At 42.4% G+C, this 14803-nt stretch overlaps 1 protein-coding gene across 2 annotated transcripts in view; it reads right to left on the reverse strand.

The window, feature by feature from the left end:
• The window catches only part of Baiap2l1 (BAI1 associated protein 2 like 1), a 139103-nt gene that overhangs the window by 73636 nt on the left and 50664 nt on the right, over positions 1-14803 (reverse strand). For both annotated transcript variants that reach the window (XM_029559114.1, XM_008824024.3), the window contains exons 2-3: positions 7784-7859; positions 1488-1574 (exon numbers count right to left, since the gene is read on the reverse strand). In XM_029559114.1, the coding sequence (XP_029414974.1) occupies positions 1488-1574; positions 7784-7859 (163 nt within the window). The remainder of the gene's footprint in view (positions 1-1487; positions 1575-7783; positions 7860-14803) is intronic.

Below are 14803 nucleotides of genomic sequence, written 5' to 3' on the forward strand. Positions count from 1 at the left end.
CAAAACACACTTTCACTACAGAAACTGGAGTTTCAAGGAGGTGTTTATAACAACACTGTTGCTATGGAAATAGTTGATTCAATGTTATGAAGTCGCGGCTGAATAAAGTAAGGTGTGGAACAGAAGTCTTATTTAAACAGCAGCAAAACTCATAAAACATTCAAAAGGCAGGCTGAATGGTGGTGAGTCAGAGTGCCATATGTTTTAATATAAAGGTCATACTTTTCCCTGATGCCTGACACAAATAGGATGTTTCTTCTTAATTTAGTCCTATTTTTGGAACCCTATCATTAGCTACTCGCCCCAAATGTCCTAAATGTTGCTATCTGCTACATAAGGCAGCCTATGTGTTTCTAAACCTGATGGTGCTTAAGAGTAGCTATAGGTCGTCTCCACCAGGACCTGGGAGGTCACAGCACCACAGCACAGGGGTCGGGATTTCGAAAGCTTACCAAAACCATCAATTCTATTAAATATGGCAGGTTGCTGTTCTTCATATAAAATCACTGAAGACATTTCACGCAGTGCCTTTTGTCTACAGCCTCATAAACTCTTTAAGCATGAAGCAGCAGGAGAACATGAACCCAGATTGACCTTGTGCCTAGGAGCACCCTGCCACCAGCATCAAGCCTTCTGTTTGTTCTTGGCCTTTGATGGATCAGTGAGTTTCCCAGGCAATCTTGAGAACCCTCAAGATTACTTGACTTTAAGTAGAGATGGACACACAGGACAGACACTTTAAACTCACATCCACCCTTGCTATCTGTTATTCAGAATCCTTCAAATTATGACAAATACTCTTAATGCAGAAATCTTACCCTTTACACAATAAAACACATTCAACAAGTTTTAAAGATAAAGGTGACCTGTGGGTCTATTTGCGAAGTGACCCTGCCCCCCACCTCCGCCCCCCAGGAGATGGTTGCAGTGCTGGGGCTTTGTAAATAGAAGCCCAGCTTCCCTAGGCTGGGGTGGGGGCTGCCTAGGGTGTGGTTGCCCTCTGTGCCCGCACAGGGGATCCATTCATACCAGCAAAACCCAAAAAATCACAACCAAAGGCCACTGTGGAAGTGGAAGGAGCCTAGAGTGCAACGAAAAAGAGTTAAAGGAGTCACGGAGTCCTTTTCCACAAGGTGAGTCACAGGAAGCATTTGGCTGTCTGTCCAGGCCTAGCTCACCCACCTCTTTGGTTCAGAATGTAGGTCACAGCTTTCCAGGCTGGAATTTCAGGGACCCAGGTTGACAGATCAGAATCCAAGCAGCAGAGACAGGAGTGGAACTCCTACCAGGCAGGGTGAAGGACCCCAACAACTTAGCACCCAGATCACAGGCCTGATCTGCTCTCAAGAAACCTCTTTCCATAGGCCCAAACTACAGGGCCTGGTCAGCTTTCCTTTGTGTTCTCAATTTGGGACACCTGACACACACTTATCAGGTGCCCAGGATGGTAAGTTAGGTTTTTTATGAAAAATGGATGGTCAGCTCACCCAGCTCCATTGACACAGGGGACCCAGTGGCAATCTCTCCAATCTTGGCCACTCCATCGTAGTAGGCTTTTCCTGCCAGGATCATAGCTAAACAGGAATGTAACACACAAAATTGTTACTCAAAAAAGGAAAGGAAGAAGTGACACAGGTTTTCTTACCAGCATTCCTGAGACCCTTCTGGCTCTAAGATTTGGGACCAGACTGGTGTAGCAGGTGCTGAAGTCCACAACACCCTGCCTGCTCCTGATACAAGTTCCTGGGCACATGTGTTCCTGATGTCATACTGGCACTGGGTACACATCAGCAGTACAGATCAGCCATGCTATTACTTAGGGGTCTTTTCGTGTAGTAAACTAGGAGCCTGTTTTTTTTTGGTCTTTTTGAAACGGGGTCTCCCTGTAGCCCCAGCTGACCCGGGACTCACTATGTAGACCAGGATGGCCTTGAATTCATATAGATCCACCTGCCTCTGCCTCCCAAGTGCTGACAGTCCTGCGTCACCACGCCCTGCTGAGCTTGTTTTATGAAGGCAAATTTCCTTTTTCTATTAAAAACATAGCCAGGCCTGGTGGTATAGGTCTGTAATCCTAGCTACTCATTAGGCTAGTGCTGGAGGATTATGAATTCAAAGCCTGCCTGGGCTACAGAGTAAGTTTAAGGCTAGCCTGAGGAACTTGGTGAGATCCTATCTCAAAATAAAAACTAATAATATACTCATACACATAAAAAAATAAAATATTTAAAAAAATAATAAAAGGGCTTAAGACCTAAAGAGTGCTTGCCTAGAATACCTCGGTGAAGAGCTGGGGATGCAGCTCAGTGGTATGGTAGAGTACCTACCTACAATCCTCAGTGAGGATCTGGGTATGTGGCCAGTGGTAGAACACCTGCCTAGAATTCCCTAGTCAGGGGATGGGGGGCATAGCTCAATGGTAGAGTACTTGCCTTGAATCCCCCAGTGAGGGGCTGGGGATGTGGTTCAGTGGTAGAACATCTGCCTAGAATCCTCCAGTGAAGAGGTGTGGCTCAGTGGTAGCGCACCTGCCTAGAATCCTTTAGTGAGGTACTAAGGGAATGGTTCAGTGGTAGAGCACATGCCTAGAATTCCCCGGTGAGGAAACAGGGGCTTGCTTCAATGCAGAGCTTTTGCCTAGCATGCACTATTTCAATCCCTAGTACTTCAAAGACATTCTGAGTTACACCAACCAACATATTTATTACCAGTATTAAAAAAATAATAATCTATGAAGCCAGGCATGGTGGTGCATGCCTTTAATCCCAGCACTTGGGAGGCAGAGGTGGATCTTTGTGAGTTCAAGGCCAGCATGGTCTACACAGTGAGTTCCAGGCTAGCTGGGCTACAGGGAGACCCTGTCTTAAAAAGACAAAAAAAAAAAAAAAAAAAAAAAAAATTTAGGAAAAATATGAGCATTCTAAAACAAAAAATGACACCTAAAAACTAACTGAACATTCTCTTTTTTCCCCCACTTTTAACAGAATCAAGAAAGTTTTTTATTGCAATACAAACTGGGTTCTAATTTTAAAATTATGTTTCTCCTTCAATTGATTCCAAAGGTGTTTTGGATAAGATACATATCCCTGTGGAAATGAAAGCTGCTCATCTGTAAAGTTCCCTATTAATGTCAGGGAGGGCTGGACAAATGGCAGTGGGGCTTTTTCCATGTTACAGGCAACTCAGCCTGGGGAGAATGGTGTACGTACAGGCAAACATTTCAACAAGATCCAGTCTGGCTACTGTCATTTGAGGAGGACTTTTTTCCCCTCAGAGACTGCCTTCATACACAGAAATCAGTCTTTTCTAGAGCTCAGGAACTAAAAGGACTCCTGACCCCCCTCTTCTTATCACCATCAAGATAGCCAGCCAGAGGCTGTACCAGCTGTGTTGTTCCAATAGTTCTTTTTGTTTATTTGTTTTGAGACAGAGTCTCATCTGGCCCAGAACTCATTATGAATTTGTTCTTAAAAGTACCCCTAGTACTAGGTTTTGGACATAGGGCCTTGTGCATGCTAAGCACTTGCTCTACTACAAAGTTACATCCTCAGTCCCTTTTACTTTTTCATTTTTGAGAGAGGGTCTTGCTGAGTTGTTCAGGCTGACCTTGCCCATGTAATCCTCCTACTTCAACTTCTCAATTAGTTGGGATTATGAACCTATGCCACCAGGCCCTGCTCAAAAGTGGATCTTTAATTAATTAATTAATGTTATGTGTACACACGTGTGTATGTAAAGAACAGAAGATAACCTCAGGGGGTCATCCGCAGGAAAGCCATCCACTTCTTTTGAGACAGGATCTCTCTCTCATTTGCCTCAAGATCACCAATTATGCTAGACTATTGGCCAGTAAGGATCTGCCTGCCTTTGCCTCCCCAGCACTGGGATTACAAGTGTGCGACACTACACCCTGGCACTTTTATGGAGATATTAGTGATCAAACTCAGGTCCTTATACTTGTAAGACAAGCACTTTACTAACTGAGCCATCTTCCCAGCCCCTATTTGTACTTTTAATTCTCACATGTAACTTTACCACTAAGTTACATCCCTAGCTCTAAAAGGTGGATTTTAAGGGAAAGCATAAAAAATGGTCAGAAAAGGACACAGAATTCATTATGTACAAGTGCTGCTGAAGGTATTGTAGGCCAAAAGCACTGTATTTTATGGCAATTTTATTTTACCATTTATTGCAGTTTTAAAAATTACAAATAAAGGCTTTTTACTATATCTGCATAGAAGTTAGGAAATGCAATGCTCTCCTCTAATATTATTTTATAAATTGAAAGGTAACCTAAAATGTAATTAACAATGAAAGCTAGACTTTTCAAGTCATTACTTAGCTAATCTACCTGACAATGTTAAGACAGAGGTGGGTAATGTTACCAACGACTTTTGCTAAGGGGATACTTAGGCTGACCCCAAGATCAGTGTGAGTCAGCCCAGTGTATACAGTTCCTGCTGAGGTACTTCCCTGCCTCAGCTCTAAATCATGGTACTTCATCTAGAACTGAAAAAAAAGTAACTCCACCTAAAAATAAGGTGTGTAGCCAAGCCAGTGAACTGTCAAGTTAATAGATGCATGTTTGAATGAAGAGCTTAAATTGTAAAGCACTGATAAGATGAAGCGCAAAATTAGTGGGAGAGTGGCTCTCAGGATTACACAACGGTTCAAATTTCTGGTTTGCATCTACACATTAAGATTTTTCATTAACTGTTGACTCAAATTTAAAACCATGTAACCTTTTCAGTCTTGCAAAATATCTTTGCTTTTATGATTAAGCTAAATTAACTTAAAATTATGTAACCTATCCAGAACTAATAAAGAATAAAATAGTATTTCTGTAACTTTGCCCCCACTTTGTGCACCAGGAGAGTTTCTGCTTCTTTCTGTTTAAGGAAGCATATGAGTTCTATTTTAGCAGCTGGTAAGCCACCCCATCAATTTAAGGTAATCTACATACATACCACGACTAATTTTTCCATAAAAATTTGATTGGGTTTTTGTTCTTCTCAGAGCCTTTACTGGCCTCTCACCAGCCCACATTCAAAAGGCTCATGACAGATTTTTTTTCAGTAATGGTGTCGAGGGACTGCATTCCTCCAGATTCTAGTCTTTGGTTCCCTGGGACACTGGCCATGGGACTTGCTTTGGCCAGTGTGGTACCAGCAGGGATGACTTGCACAGGAGCCTGGTAAGGACTAGACATCAGGGCTGGTGCTGCTATACTGAGGGCCCAGTGTGGTCCTGATTGGGGGGGCTCCCTGGGGAGACTGTGTGTCTAGCCCTCAGGGGCATGAGCCCTACAGCAGCATGAGCCCTGGGAGTCCAGAGAGCTACCCTGCCTTTACAGGGGAAATAGAAACTGGTATCTCAAGATACTAAGTTTGTGGGAAGCTTCAGTTTATTGCACAACAGTAGGTGCCTGATGCTCCACCACAGTACATATCTAAGCTGATAATGTGCAGTCCCACTTGGTCAAGGCATCTCCCCCACGCCAGTGCGGCTCCCAGGCCTCAGCTTACATGCTATCTTTTCTGCTTGAAGCAGTGTCTATATGCTGATATCCACGCCTGTTACCTAGCTCAGCTCCTGCAAGGCCTCCTGCCTGCTCTGGTCCACATAGCATCACATAGCATCCTTAGCCAGTCACATATCACTCCACCTTTGTAATCTGTTGATTACAAAGGGTTTTATAAATGAATCTAAAATTCTCAGTGACTTTGGAAAAACTATAATCAGATGGTCTGCAGGAGTTCTGGGAATACTCATGAAGTACAGAGTCATCTCCAGGAGGTGTTGAAGTGACAAAGAGACCTTGGGGTTCTCAAGAAGCCTTATTAACAGGAGGCTAAGGCAAGCGGCTCAATAACTCAGCTTGTAGCTATCTCAGAGCTATACAGAGGAAAAAATATTCTACAGGTCACAGTGATTTCCTTACCAGGAATGGAGATAGCAGTGACTCTGTGGCCTGACTGAGCTATCACCAGAAGAGAGCTGCAATGTTAAGCTTTGCTCTCAGAGGAGGGAAGGGGCCTACAGAAGGCACAGATGCTGCTGAGGGGAGAAGCAAGGTCCTACATATGCTGTATTTCTAGACACTGAAAGTTGTGGGCAAAAATGCAGAGAGCGGTAGAAGGTTAATTTTCCAGTGATTGCAACTAACTACCATGTTCCTTGTCACCCACAGCCTAGGACCCAGCCAGTGCCCTCTTTTCCTGGGCCATTTTCTAAGGTGATTATTGAAGTTCTCTAACAGCATTCCCTTTCAGTAGGGAAGCACAGGAGCAGCTGTGTACCAACTTGGTCAATGAAAACCTTCTCAAGCAGGCTCACAACTTGGGTTCACGAAGAGAGGCAAATGTCAGTGCTTGAAGTTATTTTTTCGTTAGGGATTGAAATTAGGGCCCTACACATGTTAGGCAAGTACTCTTCCACTAAATTATACTCCTAGTGCTCCCCTCCCCTTCTCCTCTCCCTCCCTTTATCTCTCCCCCCTCTCCTTCTCCCTCTCTCCTTTTCTTTGAGATAAGCACTTGCTAAGTTGCCCAGGCTAGCCCAGAACTTGCAATCCTCTTGCCTCAGCCTCCCAAGTATCTGGGATTATAGACTTGTGTCACCAGATCTGTCTTCAAATTCAGTTTCAATGAAGCACTTACTTTGAAATGAGACTCTAAGCCCAATCTTTAATTTAGATGTCTTTCCATTAAGGCTAAAAATATTATTTCTTGCGTTACTATCAAAAGTGACATGTCAACAAGGTGTAGTACTGGCACACCTTTAATCCCAGCATTTGGGAGGCTGAGGAGGACTGCCTGAGTCCAAGGCTAGCTAGTCTGGGTTTCAGAATGAGACTATCTCAAAAAAAAAAACCAAAACACACAAAAAAGTGGTAGATCCAAAGGCAAGAAATTCTTCTATAAAGCTAAAAGAATGATTTTTGGGTGGCAGGACACTAATAGTCAATATTTTTTGTTGCTATTGTTTTGAAACAAGATCTTACTATCAGGCGTGCCTGGAACTCACAAAGACCCACCAGCCTCTGCTTCACAAGTTCTGGGATTAAAAGCCTGCATCACCATACCTAGCCATGTTCAAACTTAAACAATTTTTTAAAATTTATTATTTTACTTTTATTTATTTTTATTTGTGTATGAGTGTTATGTCTGCATGTGTAAGTACATTTGTATCATACAGTCCCTGTGGAGGACAGAGGAGAGTGTTGGATCCCCTAAAACTGGAGTTATGGACAGTTGTTAGCATGTATTTAAGTGCATCTGTGTTGTGCAATGCCTGTGGAGGTCAGAAGAGGGTGTCAGATTCTCTAGAACTGGAGTTACAGATGGTTTGTTAGCCACTATGTGGGTGCTGGGAACTGAATTTAGGTCTTCTGTAAGAGCAGCCAGTGCTCTTAACCACGGCGACATCTCTCCAGCTCCTCAAATGTTTTAAGTACACATCTTATATATTTTATTAGTTCACAAAGAACTTGATTTAAAAAGAAAAGTTCATGGCAATAACATAAAAGCCCAATTTGTATGTCAAAATGCATATTTGAAAGTTAAAATACATCCCATACAGTGGCTTCATGATTATGATTCATTCATTTCAAAAACATTAATATCATTCTGCACTATCACTGCAAAGGTCTACAAATTATACAATTGTTTTTATTTAAAGACATCTTAAAAATTCAGTGTTACATATTTTAAAATACATAAAATATTGACTGAACAGCTTTCATGTGTGCTTTATATTAAACAATTTAGAAAAATAGACTTACCAGTGACAGCTTTTTCATAATTTTTTCCAAGGTTTATTAAGTTTCGTAGTCCAGGATTGAACTGTTCCATAACATTCTGGCAAACAAACACAAAACAAACAAATTAATAATCAATAGGTGGAGGAGTATCTAGATCCTGTTGCTGTGAGGCACAAGATTCCTATATACTCTCTATAGTATAGACAGTACAAAGCCCAGTTAAAATTTTTTTTTTTTTTTGAGATAGGGTCTCATGTAATCCAGGTTAGCCTCAAACTCACTATGTAGCCAAGGATGACCTTAAACTTCCAGTCCTCCTGCTTCTACCTCTAGTGTGCTGGGATTACAGGTATGTGCCATCACACATGGTTTTCTGTAGTTTGGGGTATCAAACAGGGTTTCATGCAGTCTAGGTAAGCACCCTACCAACTGAGACAAATCCTTAGCCCACAAATCAAGATGTAGAAATACCAATGACCTCTTGGAACAGGTGGCAAGGTAGATATAACCCCCACAGTTCTCAGGTGCCCAAGGGCTGCTAAGAACCTGCTATAAACAGAGCAAGCAGCAGACAGTCACATCCCTACCATGCCTCACAGGGACTGTGGGCACAGAAGCCAAGCCGCTCTCTTGGGTGTAAGTAGCTTGTTAATTGTTGTCATTCTAGCATTAAGAAACAGTCTTCACAAGTGGACTACTTCAACTTAATTTATAATTAAGGGCAATGTTTTGGCTATGAAGTAATAGAAACTTCCAGGCAATCTTTGCCTAAACTTGAAGTACAGACAACAAACCACTATCAGGGGTGCTGGCCTCATGACCAAGAGCATACAAACATAAGATGAATGTGGACATCTGCTCCATCTAGGACCAATGTGCTGCCCTATATTAATCATTCCAAATGCACTGCTCAGGTCTCTCTAACCCTCTCACTATGCATATACTGTTTGTAGATGACCAGATAAGGATGAAAAACTACCCAACATTCAGAGGGACAGATGCTTTGCACACAAACCTTTCAGAAAAATTTTAAAGACTTTCTATTAGTACTGGGCATAGAGAATACAAGGGGATTTTCAGTGATCCAACAATGATGAAGGTTACAGTGAAAAAGCATATGCCTCAACCTTTTCCCTCTTTCTCTTACTCCCAAGAATGCTCCAGTCATGCTGTTGCTCTCCTATCTATTACCATCATTTTGAATATTATCACATTTTCCCTTTTGGATAGTAGCTTCTAGCTTATTATTATATAGTTCAGGAGGCTCTAGCTTTCTATACAGTACAGGCGGACCTAATTCTCAATCACATTCCCTCATCCTTCCTGTATAATTAACAACTTTCTAGTAAACCAAGAGTATTTACTGTGACTCTGTAAATATTGGTGACTACACAATGCATTAAAGATTATGTTTCCTTTCTTGGTAAAGCCTTTTTGTTTTTCCTGGGATTAATGACTGTCACTCTTTCCCCCTTGTTATTGTTTTATATATCTACCTTAAATCCTTTACTATGTGGTGTCACATTTAGCACAGGCCTAGTGATATTATTTCTTAACTATACAAATGATCTTCCATCTCATTTTTTTCCTCCTGAAATCTCTTCCAAGGACTCTCTGTCCTCTTGCTCAGTCTCACCTGACTGCCACCTCATCTACAGGCTGTTGTCTTTGCATGTCCCTCTCTGGCTGCCTGTGCTGAGTTTTCATTAGCTGGAAATCTATTGCCTACTTTCTTCCTTTTTGCCGGAGATCATTCTTCAAAAATGATATAAGAATGATGTGTGAGAGGTATATCTGTGCTCCTGTGTGTCTGACAGTACTTAAATTTAAAAAAAAAATTATTTTATGTGTAAGAGTGCTTTGCCTGCATGTATGTAAGTGCACCACATGCATGTAATGCCCATGGAGGCCAGATGGGGGCGTTGGAGTCCCTGGAACTGGAGTTAAGAACAACTGTTAGCTGCTATGTGGGTGCTGGGAACCAAACTGGCGTCTTCTGTAAGAGTAGCCAGTGCTCTTAACTGCGGAGTCATCTCTCCAGCACCTGAAATTACTTTAAAAGATTTAAGAAATTATATATTGTGTGCTTGTGGGGGAAGGGGAGTCAGGAATAAGAGCTTGCCATGTCTCACGTCAGGAGACAATTTGTGGGAGTCAGTTCTCCCCCTACACCAGGTGGGTTCCAGGGATCAAACACAGGTCATCAGGCCTGGCAATAAGTGCCTTCACCAAATGAACCATCGTGCTAACCCTGAAACTACTTATACCTCAGGATTTGTTTGCTATTTTGCTGGGGAGAGTATGGTATTCCAAACTCTCTTTCTCAGAATGTTTAAGATGTTGCTCCACTGTCTTTAACATCCACTTTTGCTATTGAGAAGCCAATGGCTATATTTTATTTTGGTATGTGACTCCCCTCCTACTTTTGGGGAGTGTGTGTTGGGGGGGAATGTAGTAGTGTATATTTGTGTACATGTTTCTGTGGTGGCCAGAGGTCGATGATGAGTATATTTCTCTATTGTTCTCTACTTTGTTTTTTGAGATAGGTTCTCACACACGTTGGAGCTTGCCAGTTCATCTAGACTGGCTGACCAGCAAGACCCAGGGATGCATCTGACAGACTCTACCTCCCCAGCACTGGGATCACAGTCACCTGCAGCAGCTCCTGGGGATTTGAACTCAGGTTCTCATGGTTGAGCAGCAAGCATTTTACTGATTGAGTCATCTCCCTAGCTCTAGACTTTCCCCTTTTTTTCAAAGCTTATTTTCAGAAGGTATCTCTTGATCCCTACATTGTAAAATGGAATACTGGTCTGTCTCACTGGAAGTATCCCTTCCATTATTTTATGGGACACTTAGTGGCTTCAAGCCATGTGGAAAATTAGGTTTGTTGGATCTGGAAAATGCTTCTTTTACTCATCTCTTTGGGCTGGCTAGCTTCACTTGTTTACTTGACATATCTGGGGAGAGGGAACCTCAGTTGAGGACTTACTTCCATTGAATTGATCTGTGGCTATGTTTATGGGACATTTTCTTGATTTTTGAATGATGTGAGAGGCCCCAGTCCACTGTGGGCAGTTTCACTCTGGGCAGATGGTCCTGTGTATAAGAAGCAGGCTGAGCACAGGCCAGAGGAGTGAGCCAGTAAGTGGTGCTCCTCCATGGTCTATACTTTGATTTCTGCCCTGAGCTCCTGCCCTGGTTTCCCTCCATGATGAACTGTAAGCTGAAGGCAAAATAAATCCTATCCTCCCCGAGTTGGTTTTGGTCAGTGTTTCTATCACAGCAATAGAAAGTAACAAAGACACTCTATTCCTTCTGGAGCTCAGATGAAGGTTTTATGCAACCTGAATTCATTATCTATCTTTTCTCTAATTTTCCACTATGTCTTTAAGTTCTACACCTGACAAATATCTTCAACTTTACATCCCAACTCTCCTATTATACTATTATATAAGCTTTTTTTTTTTTTTTTTTTGAGACAAGATCTTACTATGCAGCTCAGGATGGCCTCAAACTCATGATCTTCCTGCCTCAAGCCCCTGGTTTATAGTTATGTGCCACCATGTCTGATGGTTTTAATATCATATATACATTTCTTTTATTTCTAAGAGTGCTTTAGTGTTTAACTCTTTCTAGAAATCACCTTCCTAGTCCTGCTTTATGAAGACTGTCTTCTTTTCTCTGAACAATTGTAGAATGTTCTATTTCAGCTCCTCATAGCATCATCTACTAATTATATTATTTAGTATCCCTCTGTTAAATGCTTTCATCGAACTTATGGTAATGTTATTTGTATTTTGGACAGGGTCTTTCTTTGTAGCCCAGGCTGGTTGCAAACTCACAATCCTCCTGTCTTGGCCTCCTAAGTGCTGATATTATAGGTGTGTGTCACCATGCCTGGCTTCTGGTAAGTTTTAAAAGCCAGTTCAGGGACTGGAGAGATAGCTCAGCAGTTAAGAGCACATACTGCTCCTGCAGAGGATCTGAATTTGGTTCGCAGCAACCACATCGGATGACTTACAAACACACATAACTCCAGTTCCAGGGGATCCAATGTCCTTTCCTAGCCTCCAGTATACATGTGTGGTGTGCACACACACACACACACACACACACGAACACACATTTTTTTAAGCCAGTCTATGAGTAGAGCTCTACCTAATGCTGAAAGCTGTGGGTGCAGGTAGCTCGTGTCTAGTGTCTGCAATCATAAGTCTGTACTACAAGGCAGTGGAGAGATGGGCCATGGACAGCACTCAGAGCCACTGTTTCTACAGAGGCATTCCTAATTTTCAGTCACTGGGTGGAGAGGAGAGGTATCTAACAGGTGGTTAGCCTCCTCACCAGTTAGGAAGGGGGGCTGGGAACCAGAGTGTGCTGAGCCAGTGTCCACCAAATTCCTCTGTGGAGTTTTACCCCCTGGAGCTTTCAAGATCTGAGCTCCAGCACAGCTTCAGATTAAATCTCTGGTCTGCAGGTAAAGGAGCTCTGCTACTAGTGGCTGGGAGCAGGAAGGGAACATGGGAATTTAACCACCTTGTATACAGACTCCCATCCCAGCCCTGTGTACCCTTGTCTCTACCCTTGACCACTGGGTTCTAGGGTGAATGATTCACTAACCCCCAATACTTCTCTATGGACTCTTTAGGTCTTCTATTATTCAAAGTATTTTAATCTTTTCTCCCTTCCTTCCTTCTTTCTTTCTTCCTTTCCTCCCTTCTTTTTCTTCTTCTTCTAGGTCATATGTAACCCAGGTGGTCTCAAACTCTCTATGTAGCCCAAGAATAACCTTGATCTTTTTTCTTATCCTCATGCTTCCATCTCCTAAGTGCTACATAGGTGTGTGCCACCATGCCTGGTTTATGGAGTGCAATGGGTAGAACTCAAGGCTTCATGCATGCCAGGCAAGCACTCTATGAACTGAGCTACATCTCCAGCCATCTTCCCAAATTTTCTTTGTCAACAGATGTTTCTTCTTCAGGTCTCTGCATTACAGGTTTATGGGGTAGAGAGTGAGTGTGTGTGTGTGAGTGTGAGTGTGTGAGTGTGTGTGTGTGTGTGTGTGTATGCGCACGTGCTGTTTTGCTATCATTTCAGTGTATTCTAAAAATGAATGAAAAACATGAGAGGTGACTCTGCTTGGCCTAACTGGAAGTTTGTTAGTTTTGTGATGCTGGAACAGGCAGCTGTCTTGAGTCTACAAGTGGCCACCAAGCCCCCAAAGCCAGTCCAGCCCCATTCTCTTCAAGATCTCTACCTGATTACTGGAGATCTGTAGCTACAGCTGCTATTGCTTCAGGCTTTTCTCAATTCCCCCTTTAAACTTTTAATTTAAAAATAACTGAACAGTTATAAAGAATTGTAAAAATATTACAAAGGAACAGGTGAGATGGCTCAGTGGGTAAAGGCACTTGTTATGCAAGCCTGATGACCTGAGCCTGATCCCTGGAATCCACACAGGAGAGAGCCGACTTCTGAAAGTTATCCTCTAATTTCTACATGTGCACCGTGGCACATGCATTCACACTCACACACACAATATTAAATAATTTTGAGGTAGGTTCTCACTGTGTAGCCCTAGCTGGCCTAGAACTCACTATGTAGACTAGGATAGCCTGGAACTCACAGAGATTCACCTCTTTCTACTTCCCAAGTGCTGGGAATGTAAGTAATGGTATGTACCACACAGTGGCTTAAATTAAAAAAATAATAATAATGTTAGAATTCCTAGATATGGTTCTTCCAGAACCCCTAATGACATTTTCACAACTACTATGCATTCATTCACAAATCCATTAAATAGTCAATTATATAATACTATGGATTATGGATTTTGGCAATTTTTGTATTCTTCATTTTTTTTCCTGAGACAGAACTGTCTGTATGACGGCAGGATGGGCCGTCAACACAAAGATCTCCTTTATGTGTCCCTTTCTAGTCACACCCTCCCCACCCATCCTGACCCAGGGTGTCGGGTGAGCTCCAGCTCTAATTCTGCCATTTTGAGAATGTTATATAAATGGAATCATACAGGATATGACCTTTGAAAGCAACTTTTTCACTCATCACAATGCCTTTAAGAAGTACTCAACGTGGTGGGTGTATCAATAGTCTATTCCTCTTTTTTCTTTCTTTCTTCTTGCTAGCTGTATTTAATGGTATGGATCGATCACACTGTTTACCAATGCTGAAGAACATTCGGGTTGCTTCCAGTTTGGGGCTATTCCAACCAAAGCTGATATGAATAATCATGTATGGGTCTTTGTATGAACACAAGTTTTTATATCTCTAGGATAAATACACAGGAGGTCAACTGCTGCGTCATAGGGCAGGTATATGTTTAACTTCATGAGAAACTGCCAGAGTAGCTGGGCCACTCTACAGTCAAGTCCCACTGGAGAGCTCAGTGAATCTTAAAACTTAATAATTTTGAGCCAGGCGTGGTGGCGCATGCCTGTAATACCAGCACTCAGGAGGCAGAGGCAGTTAGATCTCTGTGAGTTCAAGGCCAGCCTGGTCTACATAGTGACTTCTGGGACAGCTGGGGCTACAGGGAGACCCTGTCTCTAAAAGATCAAAACAAACAAACAAACAATTTCATGGGGCTAGGGATGTGACTCAGTTGGTAGAATGTTTGTATAGCACACACAGAGCCTTGGGTTCCCTTACAGTACCACATAAACTGGGCAAGGTGGCACACACCTGCAATCCAGCACTTGGGAAGTAAGGCAGAATTATCAGAAGTTCAAGGACATCTTTCACTACACAGGGAGTTTGAGGTCAGCCTGAATATATGACTGACTCAAAACAACAACAAATCCTCACTAGAAAATTCTCTCTCTCTCTCTCTCTCTCTACCACATAAACTGGGCAAGGTGGCACACACCTGCAATCCAGCACTTGGGAAGTAAGGCAGAATTATCAGAAGTTCAAGGACATCTTTCACTACACAGGGAGTTTGAGGTCAGCCTGAATATATGACTGACTCAAAACAACAACAAATCCTCACTAGAAAATTCTCTCTCTCTCTCTCTCTCT

This window comes from Nannospalax galili, unplaced genomic scaffold (genome assembly GCF_000622305.1).
Source record: "Nannospalax galili isolate Female #2095 unplaced genomic scaffold, S.galili_v1.0 scaffold809, whole genome shotgun sequence".
NCBI classification, from domain to species: domain Eukaryota; kingdom Metazoa; phylum Chordata; class Mammalia; order Rodentia; family Spalacidae; genus Nannospalax; species Nannospalax galili.